At 43.7% G+C, this 24,790-nt stretch overlaps 1 protein-coding gene across 1 annotated transcript in view; it reads right to left on the bottom strand.

Moving 5' to 3' along the window:
- The window catches only part of LOC121009484 (cysteine-rich and transmembrane domain-containing protein 1-like), a 122,028-nt gene that overhangs the window by 15,166 nt on the left and 82,072 nt on the right, over nucleotides 1–24,790 (bottom strand). Inside the window, exon 2 of the mRNA XM_040442634.1 lies at nucleotides 10,467–10,725. Coding sequence (XP_040298568.1) covers nucleotides 10,467–10,719 — 253 coding nt within the window. The 5' untranslated portion in view covers nucleotides 10,720–10,725. The remainder of the gene's footprint in view (nucleotides 1–10,466; nucleotides 10,726–24,790) is intronic.

Here is a 24,790-nt window from a genome sequence, read left to right on the forward strand (position 1 = left end):
TCTCTTACAGGGGGCTGTGATCCGCACAATTAACCCCTCAGGTGAAGATATGATGTTGAGTCAATATTTGTTTTTGACTGTATTTTATCTAAGGGAACAGCTTTTGCTCATGTTAGGTTTTTTCGTGTTATATTGCAAATGGAGGTATCAAACAATATATATACATTTATATGCAGGATAAATGCAGACATTTATCCTGCGCTGGTTGCAGACCGCTATTAAACTAACCGGGGGGGGGGGGGGGATTTTAATTAGGAGGGGGGGGGACTGCACTGGCCACCAATAAATGTAATACAGGGGAGGGAGGGGGGTGTGCGGCACCTGAGGGGTTAATTGTGCGGATCACAGCCCCCTGTAAGAGATCGGGTGCTGCCAGGCAGCAGGGGGCAGTCATGTACACAGTTCATAGTATATTCTAACTTGAAGCGTCCCCATCACTATGGGAACGCCTCTGTGTTAGAATATACTGTCGGATCTGAGTTTTCAGCTCTGAAAAAGCTTTTATGCAGACGGATCTGCGGATCCGTCTGTGTGAAAGTAGCCTACGGCCACGGACCACGGACAGGAAACACGGATCACGGCTGCGGATGAACAACGGTGCATTTTCCGAGTTTCCAACGGACCCATGGGTCCGCAGAAAATCACGGAGAGTCAATGGGTCCGCAGAAAATCACGGAAAACGGAACAACGGCCACGGATGCACACAACGGTCGTGTGCATGAGGCCTTAGAGTCAGTTTTATTTTAGTTTTTAGCAGATTGTCTTAGGTAGGTGCTCATTTTTTGCGGGATGAGAGGACTGTTTTATTGGCACTATTTTGAGGGGCATGTGACTTTTTGTGAATTATAGTGGCTCACTCTGTTTGACACCGCGGTAATGGTGCTCTGCTGCAAGTGATTCACCCAATCTCTTAGCAAGTAAGTAAATATAAAAATAATAGGCAGGCACTCACCATCTGTATTTCACACATATATAACACATTTATTATTATTTAAAATTTAAAATATTAAAATAAATAAAAAAAGAGAAAATGGATATCAATATACCTTAATATACCTTAATTGTGCACACAGTATAGAAAGTTAATAACCATATGTTAATATATAATATAGAATGGATAAATGTGGTAGAGTCAATTTATAAAAAAAATCGATTAAATATTCCAATAAAAAAGATCGATTATATAGTCAGATAAAAAAATCGGATAAGTGGTCGAATAAATAGCAGAGAAGTGTCTTTAGATTATTTCATATAAAATTTTCGGATATTATATGAATATAATTTTGAAAGAATGGAAACCAAACTATTTTTCTCCTTATATATAGTGTCTTTGGTTGTAATTAAAACCTGGATTTTCAGAGTGTTGGAAAATCTGGTAAGGGTGTATCCCTTTGTGCAAATATCAAGAGTGGGTCATCGTATAGTTCAGATAAATTCCAACTTTTAAGATTGTACTTTGTCTCATAGAAAGGGATACAAATAGCCAAAAAGCGCATATACGATTCTCTCATATTTTTCTTATGATTTTTCTTATAATTGCGTTTTTTTACTTATTGGATTCCTAATTATAGGATATTTTCTTTTCATATGTATCTCTTGTATTAGACATAAGTGGAGTCTCACTCAATGAAAATCCAGGTTTTAATTACAACCAAAGACACTATATATAAGGAGAAAAATAGTTTGGTTTCCATTCTTAAGCCACTGAGGAAGAGGTGAGGTCACCTCGAAACGCGTCTGGCGGATTAAAGGAACCAAACTACAGACCAAATCATCCTGCAGGATTAAAGATCAAAGAATCGAAAAAGTAAGGCTCATACAAGATTTCCAACAACTTCATCTTTTTTCCATTCAATGCCATGTGAGATGCTGACAGCTGAACGAAATCAACACATCACATAGACAAGCGCTCTAGACCTGGGTGAGTAAGCTTAACTGTGAGAGGGACGCCTCCACAGCAAGCACAATCAAATTTTATAACAAGACTATCTATACTAAACTATTAATTCGAAAATCACCCACTGATAAACTATATAGCTGCAGTGCTCTATTGTGAATATCAGATCTTCCATGGTATAAATTAAGGAAATGTATGAAAATTGATCAACTTATAATATATTATGAACATTCTGCAACTAATTTAACACTGGAATATGTTGGATTACCCATAAGAATAAGAAGACAAGTTCACTTAGCGAATTTTCAAAATTATATTCAAATAATATCCGAAAATTTTATATGAAATAATCTAAAGACACTTCTCTGCTATTTATTCGACCACTTATCCGATTTTTTTATCTGACTATATAATCGATCTTTTTTATTGGAATATTTAATCTTTTTTTTTTATAAATTGACTACCACATTTATCCATTCTATATTATATATTAACATATGGTTATTAACTTTCTATACTGTGTGCACAATTAAGGTATATTAAGGTATATTGTTATCCATTTTCCCTTTTTTTATTTATTTTAATATTTTAAATAATAATAAATGTGTTATATATGTGTGAAATACAGATGGTGAGTGCCTGCTGATTATTTTTATATTTACTTGCATGTGACTTTTTGATCGCTTGCTATTACACTTTTTGTGATGTAAGTTGACAAAAAAAACAACCTTTTTTGCACATTTTTATTATTTTTTGGACAGTGTTCATCTGAGGGGTTAGGTCATGGGGTATTTTTATAGAGCAGATTCTTACGGATACCTAATAGGTCTACTTTTTTTTATTTATTTTAGTTTTACAAAATAAAATTTTTGAATTTTTTTTGGGGTGTCTCAAGTCTGAGAACCATACGGACGGCACAAAAGAGTTGTACAAGGCAACCTGCACCAAGTAGAGCGCATCTTTTTTTGTACCATGCCCGGGTTTTGGTGTTATATGGCTTGAGGACTTGATCAGAGAGATTAACTCCTCCCATATGCAGATTGTAGTCGACGATACAATCAGGCTTGAGGACCGTTGCCGCGGTACCTCACACAGGGACACGGGTGATGCCGTTAGCGTGAATTGTGGACAGTACAAAGACATCCCTCTTGTCCTTATATCTGACCAGCAACAGGTTTCCACTGGTAAGGGCATGGGTCTCACCCCTGGGGATAGGTACCTAGAGGAGGTGGGTAGGGAGGCCGCGTTGATTTTTCCGCACGGTCCCACAAGCGGACGTGGATCTGGCGGCGAGGGACTGGAACAAGGGGATACTAGTATAAAAGTTATCCACGTACAGGTGGTAACCCTTATCTAGCAGTGGGTGCATAAGGTCCCACACAAGTTTCCCGCTAACACCCAGAGTGGGGGGACATTCTGGGGGTTCAATACGGGAATCTCGCCTCTCGTACACACGAAACTTGTAAGTGTACCCTGAGGTACTCTCACAAAGTTTGTACAGCTTCACGCTATACCTCGCCCGCTTAGAGGGAACATACTGGCGGAAAAGTCTCCCATTGAAAGCAATGAGAGACTCCTCAACCGCGACCTCCCTTCCAGGTACATAGGCCTGCACAAATTTGGCCCCAAAGTGATCGAGGGGGGACATGCTGCATTATCTGCATAATGCAGGCATTTCCGAATGACCTCAAAATGGGAGCGTGTCATGGCCGTACTGTAAAGTGGGGTCTGGTAGAGGACGTCCCCACTCCAGTACAGCCTGACACAGTTTTTTATTTACTAGGCCCATGAGCAGCACGAGGCCCCCAAAACATCCTCATCTCGGCTTCACTGACCGGAGTCCAGCCATCGGACCTAACCAAAAAGGAGCCTGGGTGTTAAGCAATGAACTGTTGGGCGAACAAGTTCATTTGCTCCACCATCAGATTCACAAAGTGGTGACTGAAAAAAAGACTAAAATAGTCATATTCAGTGAAGCCCACTGTGGGAATCTGGATTCCTGATTGGCCAACAAAATCAGGAATCATGGGCTCAAAGTCCTCTGGCGTACACCAGACAAGTTCACCGGTAGGGGGCTCAGGTGGACTTATCTGGTGGGCCGGAAAACTAGTACGAGCCCCAGAGCTGCTCGTACTAGTGTGGGCCACAGGGTCCCTGGCATGGCGGTCCCCTTGCTTCGCCTGGCGGCGTCTCTGCCGCTTTGAGGGCTCATCATCGTTAGATGATGAGGACGGGGATGACAAGAGGAAAGTGGGGTCATCCTCGTCCTCACTGGGGCTCTCTGAGTCGGAGGCAAGCAGGGTGTATGGCTCCTCGGCCGAGAACGTCTGGCAAGCCATAGGGGGGTGTGTGTGTGTGTGTGTGTGTGTGTGTGTGTGTGTGTGTGTGTGCGCGCGAGTGTGGAAAACTTTATTTAGTGTGCGTGTGTGTGGGGGCACGGGTGTTCGTGTACTTAGCCCTAAACCTAACAAAAAAATAAATAAAACAAAATTTTAAAAAAAGCCCCAAAAATGTGAAAGTGATCCGTAGCTGATCAGCGGTGGGGTGGGCGATACGCTAACAGTGGCCGGACGCTAAGAGTGCCGGCCACAGTCAGCGCACGCACAAGAAAAAAAAATATATTTGCGCCCCAAAAAATATGTGCGTGTGGGGCGGAAGGGGGGGCAGGGGGACAAGCTGCAGCACCCCTAGGGGGGGTCTAGGGCCCCAGACACCCGATCAGGGTGATGCAAAAATAAAACTTATTTATTTTTTCTAAACTTTCCCTGACTATCCCAACCTATCTAAGCTTTCCCTAACCTGTCCCTATGCATCTTTTTAGTGCCAGATGGCACTATGGTGGCTCAGTGTGGGTGCTGGGCTCTGGAGCTGGACGACGCTGCTCCTCTCTTTCCTGGATCCGGACACAGAAAGGAGGAGGAGGCAGAGCTGCAGTAAGTTAAACCGCCTGCAGCCAATCTGAAGCGATCCTGAGAGGTGATGTCACCATCACCTCTCAGGATTGCAGGATGGCGATTGGTGGTGTATTATCACACCACCGATCACCATCCTATTCCTGGTTATCGGGTCACCAGAGACCCGAATAACCCGGAAACGCAGCAAACCGCAGGTCTGAATTGACCTGCGATTTGCTGCGATTGCCGATACGGGGCGGGAGGGTCACAGGACCCCCCTCGGCATTGTCCCAGGGTGCCTGCTGATTGATTTCAGCAGGCACCCAGTGCCGATCACCACCCGCTGTGCGGCGGTGATCAGAAATACACAGGGCGCACAGGTACGCCCTGTGTCCTTAAGAAGCGGGACATCAGGGCGTACCTGTAAGCCCTGTGTCCCCAACAGGTTAACATACAGAGCACAGACAAAAAGGAATCAGAATGATAAACCCTACCAGAGAGTAGGTCTGGTTTGATAGGGTTGACCATGCTGATAGAGGCTCTTTAAAAGTGTTGTCTTTTTTATATTGATGACTAGTGTTAAGCGAATCAAAGAACCAAGTGGATTTGTCACAAAGTCGAATTTCCTAGCGCTTTGTGGTAACTAATTTGATTTATTCTATAATGGTTGCTGCCTATGTTACAAAGAGGAAGTAAGAAGCCTGGGAACAAGGGATTACTCATAATGCTGGCCAATCAGCAGATAGCCAGCCCCGGTGATGTCGCAGTCCTATAATAAGCCTCATCCTGCCCGGTCTCCACCATTTTACAGTGAACTTAGTGCAGGAAGAGACGTTACAGGCACTAGGGACAGTGATTAGTTAACACTTTATTTAGAAAATATTACTTTTGAGAAGTTCAGGGACAGCTTACACTAAATGGGGTTAAAAAGATTTCTAACACTACTGATTTTAGGTTGTTCACAATCTTTTATACATAACTCCATTAATCCTTAATCGCGTAATTGGGGCAAAACTGCGGCTTGATACTACACATTATTGGGCTGTTCACGTTCTTTTATACAAAAGTACATCCACTAATTATTGATTCTGTAGTGAAATTGCACCCTGATACTACAGATTACTGATACTACACGTTCTTTTTTTTTTACATAATTCAATCCTTAATTGTGTAATTGAGGTGAAATTGTGGTCTGATACTACAGATTTTAGGGTGCTCTCATTCTTTCACACATAATTCAATCCTTAATCTGTAATTGGGGTGAAATGGCAACCAGATACTACACATTTTGAGGTGTTCATGTTCTTTTAAACATAAGTACGTCCATTCATCCTTGTTTCAGGGGTGAAATTGCGGCCCAACACTTACTGTTACAGTACAGTATGTCCGACAGACAGGTGCCAGGCCCTTCTACGGGAACTGGCAGTGGCCAAAATGTACCACCACCTGTCATTTTGTGTTCACAGGTATTGTATGCCATCTGCTCTGCACGGCTTTTCAGCGAGGACGAGGACTTATTGAGGACAGTCAGCCAGCTACTGCCCAGCCAAGATGTGGAGGAGGAGGAGGCAAGTAGCGATGATGAGAGTCGCATGGGAGCAGGTGTTGAGAGTGGACAGGCACACGGCCCTGAGACTGGTGAGGGTGACATCAGTGATGTACAGACAGTAGTGTATGATGTAGCCAATTGTACATGGGAGCTGGGTTAAGAAGAGGCTACATCATCATCAGGGGATGAGGGTGGCTGCTTGCATGTGAGGAAGCAGAGGAGCTGGAAGGTGGTTACGAGCTAGCAGTGTGAGGTCTGGAGCCAAACGTGCCTGAAGAAGACCATCTTCTACTCAGGAGCCTATCTGTCCTGAAAGAACTAGCGGTACACCGGTTCACGGAGGCCGCAGGCAGTCAGCACAGAGTGGTGGGAGGAAAAGGCCATACTTGCCGGTGTGCAAACTTTTCATCCAGTCACGGGAGGAAGTCAGCGTGGCAGTTTGTAGAATCTGTGAAGCATGGCCAGGGTGCCAATGTTGGCACCACGGCCCTGCATAAGCACATGCAGCACCACCATAAAGTGGCCTGGGAAAGCTGTGGCACTAATGTAGTGGTACAGCCTGGCTGCATCTCCCAGTGCCCCGCACCCCTTCTCCAGCAGTCAAAACTCCACCACCTCAGCAGAAGGTAGCCGTGTATCCTTCCCATCATCACATTGCTAATGTCAGCCAGTTTAACTGTACTATTTTTATGCGTATGGATGGCACGGTTACTGAACAATTTTAACTTTGATATGCAAATTAGCCTCAAGGAGCTCTTGCTCCTGCTCCTAAAGGCTCCGTTCTCCCACCTTAAGTCACACCCTGCCGTCCTTGATTGACAGGGCCAGCACTAGTCTTCTCCTGCCGGCCCTGTGCGCTGGATAAATCATGCGCCTGCGCAGTCCCAGCACACAGGGCCGGCAGGAGGAGACTAACGCTGCCTGGCCCTGTCAATCAAGGACGGCAGGGCGTGACTTGAGGTGGGAGAACGGAGCCTCTAGGAGCAGGAGCAACGCCCTCCTGCTCCTAGAGGCTAATTTGCATATCAAAGTTAAAATTGTGCAGTAACCGGGGCATCCATAAGCATAAATAAATATAGTACAGTTAGGGTCTGCTGACATTAGCAAATCGTTAATGTCAGACAGTTTAATAGGGTTAATTCTGGTGACAGAAACCCTTTAAGTTCTTTATTCCGGACGCTAACATTGACCCGTAAGGCTGAGTTCACACTTCAGTTATTTGGTCAGCTTTGGCTCTGTAACTGACCAAATAAGTGAAGTGTGAACTGATTCTAATATTGACACCTATCAAATGCCTGCCATAATGACGTACAGTAACTGTTTTACTACCACAGTGGACCAGTTATACATGTTTCTGCAATGCACAGGGGTGTACACCGATATACAGGCTTCCTGCAGCTGAGAAATAGCAGATTTTTAACGCGCTTCGTCACAAATTAATTTGGATGGAATTGAATTTGTTTGGAAAATAATTTTGGGAAACTATGGTAAAAAGTATAAATCTTTAGGCTACTTTCACACTAGTGTTTTTTATGGATCCGTCATGGATCTGCAAAAATGCTTCCATTACAATAATACAACCGCATGCATCCGTCATGAACCCAGGATCTTATTTGTGGACAGAAAGCCAGTTTCTCAATGTATTCCTATGAGAACCTCACTGTTAGGGCTCATTCAGACAACCATATCTGTTTTGCATAACACGGATGCCGGCCATGTGAATTTCGCATTTTGAGAATTGGAACGGCCAAACCTATGATAGAACATGTCAGCATCTTTTGCGGCCCCGCTGAAATGAATGGGTCCACATCCGTTGTGGAATGGATGCAGATACAAGTATACAGTGGTCTTAATGAGCCCTTAGTCTCCTTGGAATGAATAGAGAAGTAACTGACTTCCTGTCCTGTGTCAGTTGGAGATTAGAGTGCTGGTCACATGACACAGCTGAGGATCAGAAGGGAGGGGATAGCTCACAAATACAGTCACTATTGAGAATATTACATTCAGTACAGTGTACATTATAGTCCTAATATTTCTGAGAATAAAAATTATTGTGGGAGTGCTACTTTAAGCATCTCTTTTAAATGTTCTTGGCTTTTCATTTTCAAAACGTTCCTTCAGATTCCAAGCGTAACCAACTGTACTTGAACATGTTAGCTTTTTTACTTTTTCAAAAAACAATTAAAATGTGCTTATCAATTTTTTTAACTTTGCAAAGCAGACATGGAGACACAGATTTTACTTTTCCATTCACGGGCTTGAAAGGCAATGTTTATTTAAGGTTACTGGATGCCAGGGGCATTGCTAGGGTCTCAAAAGATCCGGGGCCCAAGCCCCAATGAATATGGGGCCCAGTTCTCTAAGTCGTCCACTCTCCCCCACACACCGCATTTTGCTGTACTTGCTATACAGCAGCACATATCTTCTCTGTCATTATCTTCTCCATTCGGTCCGTACAACTTCTCTCAGCTGCCTTGTCTCTGCAGAGTTTGACACACAGACATCTTAGCTTCCTCACATTTCTATCATCATCCCCCAACCTGGAGTCCCAACAGTGTTCTACTGCTGCTCGCTGTGCCCCCCCCCCCCCCAATACCCCCAGATACTATCCTGAAGAAAAATTTGTGCCCCCATAGTAATACTGCCCCCTACAGTGCCCCCAACTGTGATACTGCTCCCCAAGAGTGCCCCCATTAGTAGAAGAGCCATCCAGTATTCACAATACCCTCACAGAGCCCCCAGTACAAATAAGGCCCCCTATTGTTACCCCAGTGGTAATAACGCTATCTACAGACCCCTCAGTAGTAATAAGACCTCCCATAGTACTCTTAGTAGAAATAAGGCGGATCTATAAGTCTCTCCTATAGAGCCCTCAGTAGTAATAAGAACACTTATAATGTCCCCTGGCAGCGCCCCCTGTTATATTCCCGCCTCCACCATACAGTCCCATGTAAATAACATCACACCATCTCTCCTGCCCCCTCCAATATACATTCTTATGTAAATAACATCCCTTATCTACAGCCCCCTTCGACATACAGTCCCAGTTAAATAACATAATCCCCTACCACAGCCGTCTTCAACATACAGTCCTATGTAAATAACATCACTCCCTCCTACAGCCACTATCAACACACAGTCCCATGTAAATAACATCCCTTCCTTCAGCCCTAACATACAGTCCCAGTTAAATAACCACAACTCCCAGAATTGCTCTGCCTCTCCCTTCACTTACCTCTCCTGATGTAGCAGACACCTCAGCTTCTTCTCCTCTTCACTGCCGCCCTCTCCTGCACTGGTCACATGATGGTGACATCATATCAGGTTCTTCTCAACCACTGACTGTTTTACTGGTCTCATAACCTGTGATGTCACCACAGGTCCTTCAGCTCTTCCATCGCATTAGATTCAATTGTATCGCCGTCCTGTGGATGGCAATACAGATGTATCTAGTAGGCAGGCAGGACATTCGGGGTCTGGGACAAAACATCAGGGGCCCAGGCCCTGAATGTTTTAACCTAGAAACGCCCCTGCTGGATGCACAGCATTTTTGGAAGCACAATGAGGATATTATTTATAGTACAATGTAAAGAACACAACACAATACAGAGCATATTCCATTGTCCACATAATCTCGCAAGCAATACTATTTCCTAGTCAAAATGTAATCAGAACTCTGAAATGTAATATAACTCCTTTTATATACCTGTTTAACCTTGAGATGCACCGAGAGGGGTTTTAAATGCAGTAAATCAGTATGTTTGTGCCATCTGTCCATGCACAGTATGGCAGATGTCAGGAAGGGGATTAATGCACTGAAAGTATCAAATAGCATTACTTAATATGTTGTTTGCATGTTAGGCTGTGTCGACATCTGCATTGTGGGCACCATTAGGGGTCTCCTCCACAGATTCCAATCAAAACATAATGGAGCAGCACGCCGCTTTGTTTTGCCTTATGTCAGTAGAATGCCGGACTCCTGAACAGAAACCTGACACTCCATAATAGTCAACTGGGTCCGTCCAGCGCAGTTCATGTCAGTTATCTGCTAGATCCATCACTTCTGTGATCAGCACAGATGTGAACACAGCCTAAGTGGACAATTATAATTTGACTGCTTACATACCAGTGTTTTTTGGAGCTTCCATATATGCTGGTGCGGGAGGTTGACCGCCTTGCCAGCCATACTGAGGATATCCTTGATAGCCGGGCTGTCCTGGCTGATACCCTGCAGGACCAGGTGGATAACCAGGATACTGAGCTGAACCATCTTGTGGTTGCCCATATGGTGGGTAAGGTGCGCCTTGAGGAGGTCCATATGGTGGGTAAGGTCCAGGTGGATTAACCCCGGTGTACGGTGGAGGATTTTCATAATTCATAGTGAACTGTAATCCATAAAACAGAAAATTAGTCCTCATAAAAGATCTGATTCTATTTTCAAAATCATTTGCATAACATTTTACAAAACCACAGCCTTGTTTAATTAGTGCAATTTTTATTACCTTCAATGTCATACTGACAGCCTCATGCAGACAACTGTACCATCCACCAGCACTTTGCACTTCAAAAGTGAAGTTTGAGCACACGTTTCCATATATTTATATTTATATTTATTTCCATATTCCATAGATTTTCATGCCGGTTCTCATGCTGTATATGGATATCCTGAATGTTTGTGCAGAAATTGAGATGCGAGAGCCATGTATGGACCTCAGCACATGCAGCGGGAAAGCGCCGTTATTCTTCTTGAATAAGAAGGCTAAATAGAAGAAAACCATGCTAATTAACGTTTAACATGGGCCTCAAGCACACTGGTTTTGTGAGGTACACTTCTTAAATATGGTCACCTGCATGAGGCCCCAAGACAATTATTTAGGTTATAGGTTAAATAAAAGTCTAAACAATTGCAGGGCCAGATTAAACAGAGGGCACACTGGGTCCTCAACCAGTTTGGAGGTAGTAGGGGCCTCCACCAGAATTGAAACGCAGGTTCGGACTTCTATACCAGCCAAACTTGCTGACATGAATGCCCAAAATAGCAGCAAGCCGCACCTGTTCCTGTGGTCTCTTCCCTCCTATAGTAATAATTATTTCATCTGTTTTAGAAAAGATAATTATTCTGTCCAGTAGGTGGCAGCATCATACACTGATGTTACCTCCAGGTGATAATGAAATTACTCTGGGCCTGCAGCATGACTGGTCCATGTTGCTAAAAAGTGAAGTAGGAAGGAAGGGAGGAGGGAAATCCACAGTATGACTCCCTCCCTCACTACAATCAGGAGAATTAGCTTGCTGTTATAATAAGGGATTCCTCTGGGTAGGTCATTAGTACCTGATGGGTGGGGGTCCTGGGTGTCTGACCCCTAACAATCAGCTGTTTGAGAAGGCAGTGGCGCTCGCAGTAGCCAGTGATGACACGTTCATTGTTCATGTGCCCTCGGCACAGCTCAGCCCAATAGAAATGAATGGGGCTGAGCGCGACACCAAGCACAGCCACAATACTGTGTATAATGCTGTGCTTGGTGAACACTGAGAAGGCCCAGGGGCCTCACAAGAGCACTGGTGCCTTCTCAAACAGCTGATTGTATGCTGAAGATAGATTATCCGTTGTAAACTCTTGGAAAACCCCTTTAAACCCTTCACTACCGAGCTACTTTTCACCTTAAATCCCAGGCCGATTTTTGCTAATCTGACATGTGTCACTTTATGTGGTAATAATTTTAAAACGCTTTTACTTATCCAGGCCATTCTAAGGCCTATTGCACACGACCGTATGGCTTTTTCAGTGTTTTGCGGTCCGTTTTAAACGGATCCGTTGTTCCGTTTTTTGTTTCCGTTGTGTTTCCGTTTTCGTTCCGTTTTTCCGTATGGCAAATACAGTATACAGTAATTTCATAGCAAAAATTGGGCTGGGCATAACATTTTCAATAGATGGATCCGCAAAAAACGGAACGGATACGGAAGACATACGGATGCACTTCCGTATGCATTCCGTTTTTTTGCGGACCCATAGACTTTAATGGAGCCACGGAACGTGATTTGCGGCCAAATATAGGACATGTTCTATGTTAAAACGGAACGGAAAAACGGAAAAACGGAAACGGAATGCATACGGAACACATTCCGTTTTTTTTGCGGACCCATTGAAATCAATGGTTCCGTATACGGACCGTATACGGACCGCAAAAAACGGCCAGTAAACGGGAAAAAAAAACGGCCGTGTGAAAGAGGCCTAAGACTGTTTTCTAGTCACATATTGCACTTCATGACAGTGGTAAAATTGAGTCAAAAAATTAAATTTTTATTTATAAAAAATACCAAAAATTTAGAAAAATTAGCAAATTTCCATTTCTCATTATTTATAATAGAGAACTATTTTTGGAGTAATTGCTATTACTTTACATTCCCCATATCCCTACTTCATGTTTGGATCATTTTGTGAATGCCATAGGATTAGAAGCAAATCTTGAAATTTTTCTGAAAATTTCCAAAACCCACTTTTTAAGGACCAGTTCAGGTCTGAAGTCACTTTGTGAGACTTACATAATAGAAACCACCCAAAAATGACCCCATTTTAGAAACTACACCCCTCAAGGTATTCAAAACTGATTTTACAAACATTGTTAACCCTTTAGGTGTTCTATCAGAAATTAATGGAAAATGGAGAGGAAATTTCAGAATTTCACTTTTTTGGCAGATTTTACATTTTAATCCATTTTATCCGCTAACCAAGCAAGGGTTAACAGCCAAACACAACTCAATATTTTTTGCCCTGATTCTGTAGTATTCAGAAACACCCCATATGTGGTGGCAAACTGCCGTATAGGCACACCGCAGGGCGCAGAAGGAAAGAAACGCCATACGGTTTTTGGAAAGTAGATTTTGCGGGACTGGTTTTTTGACACCATGTCCCATTCGAAGACCCCCTGATGCACCCCTAGAGTAGAAACTCAAAAAGAGTGACCCATTTTGGAAACTACGGGATAATGTGGCAGTTTTCTTATTTTAGGGTACATACGATTTTTGGTTGCTCTATATAAAAAGAATTGTGAGGCAAGGTAACAAAAATAGCTGTTTTGGCAGTTTTTATTTTTTGTTATTTACAGGTGTTCATCTGACAGGTTAGATCATGTGATATTTTTATACAGCAGGTTGTTACGGACGCGGCAATATCTAATATGTATACTTTTCATTTTTTTCACTTTAGCACAATAATCGCAGTTTTGAAGCAAAAATAAATAAATCATATCTTAGTGTCTCTATTGTCTGAGAGCCATAGATTGTCTTAGGTAGGGTCGCATTTTTTGAGGAATGAAGTGATTTGTACTATTTTGGGGGGGCATATGCTTTTTTAAATCGCTTGGTGTTGCACTTTTAGTGATCTAAGGTGCCCAAAAAATTTTTTTTTTAGCACAGTTTTTAATTTTCTTTTTTTGACGGTGTTCCCCTGAGGAGTTAGGTCATGTGATATTTTTATAGAGTCGGTCAATACGGATGTGGCAATACCTAATATGTCTACTTTTCTTTTTTTCCCTATTTAAAAAATATATATATAAAATTTACTTTATTTTTGGAAAAGGACGCTTTTTTTTACTTGAAACTTTTTTTTTTTTTTTTGGGGAAAACTATTTTTTTAACTTTTCTTTTACTTAATTTTTTGTCCCACTCTGGGACTTCAACATTTGGGGGTCTGATCCCCTTTACAATGCTTCTGTATAGTAATGCATTGGCTGTAAGTGTATTAACAGTGTAATACGCTTACAGCCTGCTTGCCTGTGAGATCCAGGGGACTGGATCTCACAGGCTCTCCCGGAAGGCAGCCACGATGTGTATGGAAGGCATCGAGCTGCCTTCCCTGCCATGGGGTCAACGTCACAGCAGTGCGGGGACCCCATGGACACCGGCAACCGTGAGGATACCGCACATGCCGTGGTCAGCGCTGACCACGGCCGTGCAAGGGTTAATGCTCAAGCATCGATGATTTCACTAATGCAACGCATACAGCAGGGGTCCGGCTATCAGTGACAGACGGACCCCTGCCTCTGATCGGGCGGGAGCAGCTCCTGCACCCACCCAATCAGCACGCCGTACCTGTACTGCACTGGGATTTATGTCCCGCATTTCTGCGCCGTACATGTATGGCGCTGGTATCCTAAGGGTTAAAGCGGTCCTGGGAACAAAAAAAAAAAAAAAAAAAAAAAAAAAAGAATCTAAAAAAGTGGCCCCATTTTGACAGAAGGTGGGGCAACACTATTAGGCAGGGCCCAGGAGGTGTTATCAATACCATAGTGCACCACAAAATGCCATCCCAGCAGACGCAAATACCACAGTGCAGCACAAAACACCATCCTAACAGAACCAAATACAACACTACAGCACAATATAATCCCTCCGCAGAACCAAATACCACAGCACAAAATACCTCCCGAGAAGCTGTCTCTTTGTGATGGCCATCAATATCTGTCATGTTCTGTCCTCCTCCAACTGTCCCTAATTAATATATGTAGCTGGGGGCTTAAAAAGCGAAATGTAGGAAACAGCACTGAGCCAGCCCTACTTTCACCATGCTACCTTAATTTCCCCTAGTAATGACCCCTATATTGCCACCAGTAGTATTCTCCCCAAGTGGCCAAGGAAAGAAAGAAGCCATGTTCCAAGCTGCCGTCTCCAATGCAGACCACAAGTCTTTTTCAGCCTGAGTCGCCTGTGTTCCTGGGTTTGAGTGGCCCATGTACAGCCATACAAATGAATTCAGGAGCTGCCAGACAGGTACATACAGTGGATATAAAAAGTCTACACACCCCTGTTAAAATATCAGGTTTCTGTGATGTAAAAAATGAGACAAAGATAAATCATTTCAGAACTGTTTCCAACTTTAATGTCACCTATGAACTGTACAACTCAATTGAAAAAACAAACTGAAATTTTTTAGGTAGAGGGAATAAAAAAAAAAAAATATAAAAATAAAAATAATATGGTTGCATAAGTGTGCACACCCTTAAACTAATACTTTGTTGAAGCACCTTTTGATTTTATTACAGCACTCAGTCTTTTTAGGTATGAGTCTATCAGCATGACACATTTTGACTTGGCAAGATTTGCCCACTCTTTGCAAAAACACTCCAAATCTGTCAGATTGCGAGGGCATCTCCTGTGCACAGCCCTCTTCAGATCACCCCACAGATTTTCCATAGGATTCAAGTCTGGGCTCTGGCTGGGCCATTCCAAAACTTTAACCACCCTCCCGTCCGCACGTTGACTATAAACATCCGGGAGGTGGTTTTCTACCTCTAAATGGATGTTTCTGAACGTCCATTCAGAGATCGCAGCTGCACGCTAATCGTGCAGCTGCAGATCGGGTTGCCCGCTGTCAGTGACAGCAGGGCAACCCTTAGAGAAGGCAGAGACAGTTTCCAGGTGTCCCTGCTTTCTATATCGCTGTATACACAGCGCTCATCGTGCTGACGTACAATGTGGTTAATGTGACTCATTAAGGCGGAGTTTACACTTCAGTTATTTAGTCAGTTATTTCCAATCAGTTATTGTAAGCCAAAACCAGGTGCAGATCTTTCCATTAATAGTAATTTACCCTATCAAGTACCTTCTCACATAATGGACAACATGGAGCTAATTTGCTTTGCCCAATCAACAATTCTTCACAGCAATACCATCATTCTAAAATATAACTTTTAATGCTTATATATAAAAAAATCAATACACCCTTATAATTATAAAAAATTGATAATGAAGAAAAGAAAATCAAAATCTAGGGTCAGGTTGATGTTCCCTTGCAAGGTATTTGCAATTTGATTAGCAGGTATTTGTAGGGCCTACTGGGAGCAGTATCCCTAGTTCTGACCCTAGTATAGTAGCCCTGCCTAAATACGGAATAGCCGCCCCGATAGGGGCGATCCCGTTTCTCGTGCCTCCTAGTATCCCTAGTTTAACCCTATCACGGGGAGGATACCTATAATAGTGGGAGACCCTATAGGGATGCCTAGGCTAATCTACACAAGAAAAATATTAAATATATATATATATATATATATATATATATATATATATATATATATATATATATATATATATATACCCAGAATTAGTGACAGACAACACCCTGATTATTAATGTGAGTGATATAAAGAATAATATAAGGTTAGAAGAAACAAATGTCCAATAACGTCCCTACACGTTTCGCCTGGTTGGTGTCAGGCTCATCAGGGGACATATTTGACAAAGGAGTACCTGTCACCATAAATAGTCACCTGAGCACTTCAAATGTTACTATATACACAAGTTTATTTTATTTTTCTCTTTTATGATAGAGAGAATTATTGGAACATATGATAAAAATAGGCCAATAGCTAAAACGCTGATCAATCAATTTGTAAAGTGATCAAGCCAGTTTCTGTGGCAGGAGACATTGGTTATATGGATATGGTCTAGGTACTGATATTTAGAGGTAATCTAGAATCATTCAAATGTCTCGTGCTTCAAGCTATAGCCAGACTGGGATATACCAAATTATATATCTAGGTATATAGCCCGCAGTCAAGTATAGTAAGACTGTGCCTATTTGTTTCCACCAAGCCAGAATTCAGTATGCCTATGATGCATCCCAGGTGTAAGATACAGATACACCTGACGTCTATGGCATAACAATACTAGTTATTTAGTCAGCTCTATGAAAATTACCGATCCACAAAGATATAACATCAGTGTTGAGTGGTATCAGGTGGTTTTTGCAGGTATAAAAGGCGATACTTGCGTGCCCGTTCATGGCTAGATAGATGGGCCGGTGGTGATATCCAAAAGTCGGGATGCCAATATCGATGGCAGCATAATGATGACAAAATCAACGTCACAGGCCCGGCTGTTACTGACAGCTTGTTGGTCCCTGCTGTATCCGCCGCCATCACTTAAAATGCCAATGCCGGTGGATTAGCCCTTCACATGCCACGGTCAGCGTTGATGGCGGTATGTGCAGTGTTTACAGAGGGAGGGGCTCCCTCTCTGACCCCATCGGGCTCCCTACGCTGCCGTGACAGGGGGCCGATAGTTACTATGGCATCCCCGATGCCTTATACAATTTGGAATATTTTTATTTTTTAAATAAAAGGTAAAACATATTGACTTAAATTTACAACTAACAAAGTACAAGTACTGGTCCTAAGGAGTGGGTGACAACCGCTGGAGGGTAAGATCGATCCGTATTTCCCCTAATTTGCGGTTTTGGGTTATTGTTTACTGCAGATTCCCAAGGTTCCTAAAAAGGCATCAGGGAAGTCCAAGCACAAGGAGTGTGGGGAATGCAGGGTCCCGTTACCTTCCTCCTATGCCAAACCTCTTTGCCAGACATGCATTGGGAAATTAGTAATGGAAGAATCGCAGAGCCTGTCCAAATCTATTAAGGCTTTGGTCAAATCTGAGGTCAGATCTTCTTTAAAAGGCGTTCAGGCATTCGCATCGCAAAACCCCCGTTAAACAATCCGCAGCCTGGGAATCTGACTCAGATCTGCCCGACGTGGAAGAAGTTATAGAATCAGGGGAGCTCTCCTCTGACTTTTCTTCCTCTGATCAAGATACAGCAGGAAAGTCTTTTTCCTTTGGAAGACGTGGAACCCCTGTTGAAGGCCGTTAAGTCCACGATGCAGCTAGAGGACTTAAAAGAACCCAAATCCATGGCTGATCAAGCGTTTGAAGGGTTAGGACCCAGATGCCATAGAGCATTCCCCGTTCACAAAAATATCGAGGCTTTGATCAAAAAAGAATGGAAGAACCCTGATAGGAAATTTGTCATTCCCAATTCGGTTAAACGTAAATATCCCTTTGAAGATTCAATTACCAGCGTCTGGTATAAAGCCCCTTTAGAAGATGCTCCTGTAGCTAAAATAGCAAAAAGAGCAGATCTCCCCTTTGAAAATCTGGAAGGTCTGAATGACCCGCTAGACAAAAAAGTGGACGTGTACCTCAGAAGATCTTGGGAAAGTGCGTCCACCAGCCTCAGACCCGCTATTGCAGCCTCGTGGGTTTCTAGATCCCTAAAGCTCTGGTTGGGCCAATTGGAATCCCATATTAGGGATAAGACCCCTAGGGAGGACTTACTAGCTTCCCTCCCGACTTTCCATAAAGCAGCAGATTTTCTGGCGGACGCCTCCGCAGATGATATCCTTTCTAGGGCTGCCGCCCTTTCCAATGCTGCCGGGCGTGCAGTTTGGTTAAGACCCTGGAAGGGGGGAATCAAGGATCTAAAGCAGTAATGGCGAACCTTTTACAGACCGAGTGCCCAAACTGCAACACAAAACCGCAAAGTGCAAACACGGCAATTTAACCTGAATACAAATATAGTACGGTATTTCCTCCATGTACTTTATCATGTAGCCATAATAGCCTGCCTACATTCAGTGTGCGTGCCATAGGTTCGTCATCACTGATCTAAAGCCCGCCTTTTCTCCCTACCTTGCGAAGGCTGTAGGCTGTTCGGGTCTTTGCTAGACGATATTCTAGAGAAGGCTTCAGACAATGAGAAGAGGTTTCCTACTGCGGGGAAAAAAAACTTTTTTTCGAGGGGCGCCAATCAGGGTTTAGAAATGAGAGAGAAAAAAAAAAGAGAAAGAGAGAGAGAGAGAGAGAGAGAGAGAGAGAGAGAAAAAAAAGAGAGCGAGAAAGAAAGAGAAAGAGAAAGAGAGACTTCCCAGAAAATCGGGAGGTTTTCTCTTCAAATCCAGTGAAAAGAAGGAAAGGATAAATCCAATGACGCCAGAAGCCTTGCTTACTTTCTGCCGGCCTGGAGCACAATTAAAAAAAAAATGGTTGGATTCTGGATGTGAAAAAAAAAGTGGGTTCTGGCTGGAATTCCAATCCTTACTGGTAGAACCAAAACAAAGAAAGAAGAGAAGCCCTGGAAAAGGAAGTACTTACCCTCCTGGAGAAAGGAGTAATGGAAGCGGTACCCAGTGCAGAGAGAGGCAAGGGATTTTTTTCCCCCTTGTTTCTTGTAAGGAAACCCAATGGTTCCTTCAGGGTCATCCTGAATCTCAAGTCTCTGAACAAGTCTCTGAGATACAAGAGATTCAGGATGGAGACTTTAAGATCCACTGTGTATCTCATTTCCCAGGGATGTTGGATGGCGACCTTGGATTTAGAGGACGCTTATTACCACGTCCCTATACATGCAAACTCCCGGAAATTCCTTCGTACAGCAGTCTGGGTAAGAGGGGAATGGTGGCATCTCCAGTACAAGGCTCTCTCCTTTACAGTTTCTCAGGCCCCAAGGGTCTTTACTAAGATTGTGGCAGAAGTCGCTGCATTTCTGAGAGTGAACATCATCTCTCTAGTAACATATTTGGACGACTTGCTGATTCTTTCCTATTCAGAAACACAACTCAAGAAAGATCAGAATTTCCATCTGTCCTCAAGAGAAAGAGCGTCTCTGTTAAGGTGGATGTCCCCAGATTATCTGTCGATAGGGAACCCGTGGGTTTATCAGACACAGACCATTATAACAACAGACGCCAGTCCCTGGGGATGGGGCGTACACTCAGATAACAGATGTTGGCAGGGGAGATGGGATCTAACGACCAGAAGACAGTCTTCCAATTTCAAGGAGCTGAAGGCAATTCAGATGGCCCTAACCAGTGCCCTGCCCAATCTAAGAAACCAAAAGTTGCTCCTTTACTCAGAAAATTCCACCACGGTTTCTTACATAAATCGTCAGGGGGCAAAATGGTCCCGTCTCCTCCTCCAGGATATTTTCAAGGTAGCGGAAGACAGAAGCCTCTTTCTTTCAGCTGTCCACCTGAAAGGGAAGGACAGTCCCATAGCAGACTTCCTGAGCCGGGTAGATTTAAGACAGGGAGAGTGGTGTCTGAACCACAAGTCCTTTTCTCAGATAGTCCAGGTATTTGGGGTCCCCTTCGATAGACCTCTTCGCGTCCCGTTCCAACAGGAAAACAGATTTTTCTCTCTCAACCATCTAGACTACCCGACAGTAGTGGATGCTCTGGCTCAAGATTGGAGCCAGGAGAATGGCTATGCCTTCCCTCCGTTTTGTCTCATTCCGCAGGTGTTAAACAAAGTAGCTCGGGAAAGAGCATCCATATTGGCCCAAGAGGGCCTGGTTTTCAGCTCTCCAGAGGCTAGCCTCCCTCCCTCCCTTCCCTCTACCACCAAGGGAGGATCTTCTTTTTCAGGGTCCCCTATTCCATCCCGACCCGGATACTCTAAAGTTGGCGGCATGGAAGTTGATAGGAACATCTGGCTAGATAGGGTCCTGTCAGGCAAAGTGGTGTCCACCCTACTTAAGAGCAGGAAAGAATCCACGGCCAATAAATATCTGAAAGTCTGGGGGGTTGTCTCCACCTTTCTGGGTTTTTCTCCTGACCCCCTTAAGGAGCCTGAAATTCCTAGGATTCTAGACTATCTACAAGCAGGCTTAGAAAAAAAGCTTAAGGCTTCCACCTTGAAAGTTCAGGTGGCAGCACTAAGTTATTTTTTTGACTATAGGCTAGCCAATCACCCCTGGGTGAAAAGATTTTTGAATGCTGCCTCCAGAATTCATCCCTCATTGCGGCCCCTTACTCCTCCGTGGGACCTTAATGCAGTCCTTACGGCCCTCTCCCAGCATCCCTTTGAGGCACTACAGGATTTATTCTTGGAGACCCTTTCCTATAAACTGGCCTTTCTAATAGCTATCACCTCGGCAAGAAGGGTCTCAGAGATCCAGGCTTTTTCTGCCTTCCAGCCCTACACTTCCATATTGGACGATAAAATGATCATTAGACCCATTCCCTCCTTCCGTCCTAAAGTGGTTTCCAATTTTCATATGAATCAGGACATAATCCTTCCCTCCTTCTGTCCGAATCCAGCCAACCAGTTGGAAAGTAAATTCCACTGTCTAGACGTCAGGAGGTGTTTAATCTTCTACCTGGAATCTACCGCTCCCTGGAGAGTGGACAAAAATCTTTTCATTCAATATCAGGGTAAACTGAAAGGCCGTAGGGTTTCCCGGGTAATCTTCGCTAAATGGGTTAAAAAAGCCATCCTTTTGTCCTATCCTTCTCTCTGCATTTATATATATAAAAAATAAAAAATAAATCCTCAGGTTTCCTGTCCCAGATGGGAGGTCCTCCTCGCATGGGTGCCGTCATGGGTATCGAGAAAAACAATTACCGGTAAGCAATTATTGTTTTCCACATGAAATGAAACATTTTCAAAATGTGGCTTGGTGTCACGGTAAGTGTGGAAAGGAAGAACAGCAAATAAACAAACTACAACAGTAACAGACTAGGACCCAAAGCTAGTGAGGAGGGGGATGGTAACCTCCTATATATCCCCGAGCCTCTCCCTGACTGCTGACAGTATGAGCAAATCCTAAAAGGTGGAAGAACTCATACACCGGAACCCAAGACCTGCTGAAACTGTCACAAACCCTAAATTAGGGACCGGGGAGGGGGGGGGATGAGACTGCTGGGACCTTCCACCGTGAAGGGACCAGCGTCTCCCCGAGACCTAGACACAACACACACACAAAAGTATAAGCAGGAGGACTTCGCTTGAGATGAGTAAGAAGCAAGAGAACCTCTAACAACCAGCTTAGAACTCCAGAAGGAAATAACAACCGCAAAGTCTGCAGTGAGAGGCGGCCTTAAATAGAGCCACTAAACAAGTGAGCAGAACCTGTGAAGAGGTGAGATCCTGCCCACAACAACAGACAGCAAGGAAAAACAAAGACTTGTCAGACTCACGTGCTGCAAGTCTATCTGATCTTCTTATCTGGGTGTGCCCTGTGAAAGGCCTTCAGAAGGCGACTACTGACATCATTCGCCAGAACCCACATTCTTTCTTCTGGACCGTAACCCTTCCAATGTATAAGGTACTGAAGGAAACCACGAAGAATACACGAGTCAATTATTCTGGAGATCTGAAACTCCAGATTACCATCTATCATGACAGGAGGAGGTGGCAAGGGAGATGGTTCAGCAGGTTCCACATAGTTTTTCAACAAAGATTTGTGAAACACATTATCTTCCAAGCCTGCGGAAGTTCAAGACGAAACGCAACTGGATTAATAATGGCAGAGATCTTGTAAGGACCAATAAATCTTGTCCCAAATTCCAAGAGGGTACCTTCAACTTAATGGACAACTACACTAAATCACCCACACACAGGTCCGGACCAGTTATACGTCTCTTGTCAGCCATACGATTATATCTTTCGCCCATTTTTTTAAAATTGATTTGAATCTTCCGCCAGATAGATGACAATGAGGAAGATGATCTCTCCTCTTCAGGTATACCAGAGGACTTAGTCCCAGAAAAAGTACCAAACTGAGGGTGAAACCCATATGCACCAAAAGATTGTGACTTATCAGTGGACTCCTGTCTACGCTTATTCAAGGCAAACTTAGCCAAAGACAAAAATGAAGAAGACCACTCTTCCTGATTTTTGGAGACAAAACACCTCAAATAAGTCTCCAGATTCTGGTTAGTGCTCTCAGTTTGTCTGTTCGACTGAAGGTGAAAAGCCGAAGAGAAAGACAACTGAACTCCCAGACGAGTACAGAACGCCCTCCAGAACCTGGAAACAAATTGCGTCCCCCTATCAGATACCACATCAGAGGGAATGCTGTGTAATTTCACAATGTTATCAATAAACACTTGAGCGAGTTTTGGCATTGGGCAAACCTGATAATGGTATAAAGTGCGCCATCTTACTGAAGCGGTCTACCACCACCAAAATCCCAGAAGAGCTAGGTAAATCAGTGATAAAGTCCATGGACAAATACGTCCAAGGACGGGATGGGATGGACAAAGGAAGAAGAGATCCTGAAGGCCGAGTATCAGTCACCTTGGCACGTGCACAGGTCTCACAAGCTGCCACATAGCCCTCCACACTTTTACATAAACCTGGCCACCAGAATCTCAGACAAATAAGATCTACAGTGCATCTGCTCCCAGGGTGTCCCGCAAGGACAGTATCATGATGCTCTTTGAACACCTTGTGTTGAAGCCCAGAAGGAACAAACGACCTCCCTAGAAGACAGGAATCAGGTGCCTCACCTTGAGCTCCCAACACCTCCGCCCCAAATTTAGGATAAAGGGCAGATGCTACCACCCCATCAGCCAAAATCGGAGCAGGATCCTCCGAATCTCCCCAACCCCGCCCCCCCCCCCCTTCCCCAAAATTAAATCTGGTAAAAACCAAATGACCATCTGGTCTGCCTTGGGTCCAGACGCTTCGCTGATTGCAGGTAAGCCAGATTCTTATGGTCAGTAATTACTGTAATGGGATGAATTGATCCTACTAACCAATGGCGCCATTCTTCACAAGGCCAATTTAATGGCCAGCAACTCTCTATTACCAACATCATAATTTCTTTCGGCAGAAGACAGTTTTTTAGAAAAAAAAAAAAAGCACAAGGGCTCCATTTGCCAGCAGAGGGACCCTGCGACAACACTGCTCCGACTACCACTTCCGACGCGTCAACCTCCACAATGAAAGGTTGAGACACATCAGGTTGCAGCAGAATGGGAGCAGAAGCAAAACATTCCTTTATTGCAGAAAAAGCATGTAAATGCCTCTTCCGACCAGACTGAGAAGTCCACACCTTTCTTGGTCATATCAGTCAAAGGCTTGACAATAGTGGAATAATTCAGGATACATTTTCTGTAGTAATTAGTAAATCCCAAAAACCGCATCAGCTCTTTCTGATTCTCAGGTCGATCCCAGTCTAATACTGCACAGACCTTTTTGGGATCCATACGAAAACGTGAGGAAGAAAGCAAGTAACCCAGGAACCGCCGGAGCAAAAGGGCATGACAAGTTCTTGAAGTGGCCCTCAGGGGGTATTAAAAGCAGTCTTCCATTCATCCCCCTCCCTGATTCTTATCACATTATAAACCCCTCTCAAATCCAACTTGGAAAACATCTTGGCTGCAACAATCTGATGGAATAAATCCGGGATCAAGGGAAGGGGATAAGGATCCCGGACAGTGATAAGATTTAGCTCCTGGAAATCTAAACATGGTCTAAGGGACCAAAAAAAGAAGCCAGCAGCCACAGGTGACTTAGATGGTCTAATATGTGCTTTTGCCAAACTCTCGGATATATACTCTTTCGGGTTGAGAAAGATTATATAACCAAGATTTTGGCAATTTAACTCCGGGAATAAGATTGACCGGACAATCATACTCTCGGTGAGGGGGTAACTCCTGATCTCCCCCCTCAGAGAATACATCCGAAAAATCAGAAAGAAACATAGGTAACACCTTAGTGGATACCACAGAAAGTGATGCGCCAAGACAGTTGTCCATACAGAAATCACTCCAATTACTGATTTGTCTTGCTTGGCAATCTACGGTAGGATTGACTGATAAACCTAGCACTAGAGGAGCAGGCAAACCCTTCAGCATAAAACTAAAAATTTAAATCAACATGAGAATCACCCAC

This window comes from Bufo bufo, chromosome 1 (assembly GCF_905171765.1).
Source record: "Bufo bufo chromosome 1, aBufBuf1.1, whole genome shotgun sequence".
NCBI classification, from domain to species: Eukaryota; Metazoa; Chordata; class Amphibia; order Anura; family Bufonidae; genus Bufo; species Bufo bufo.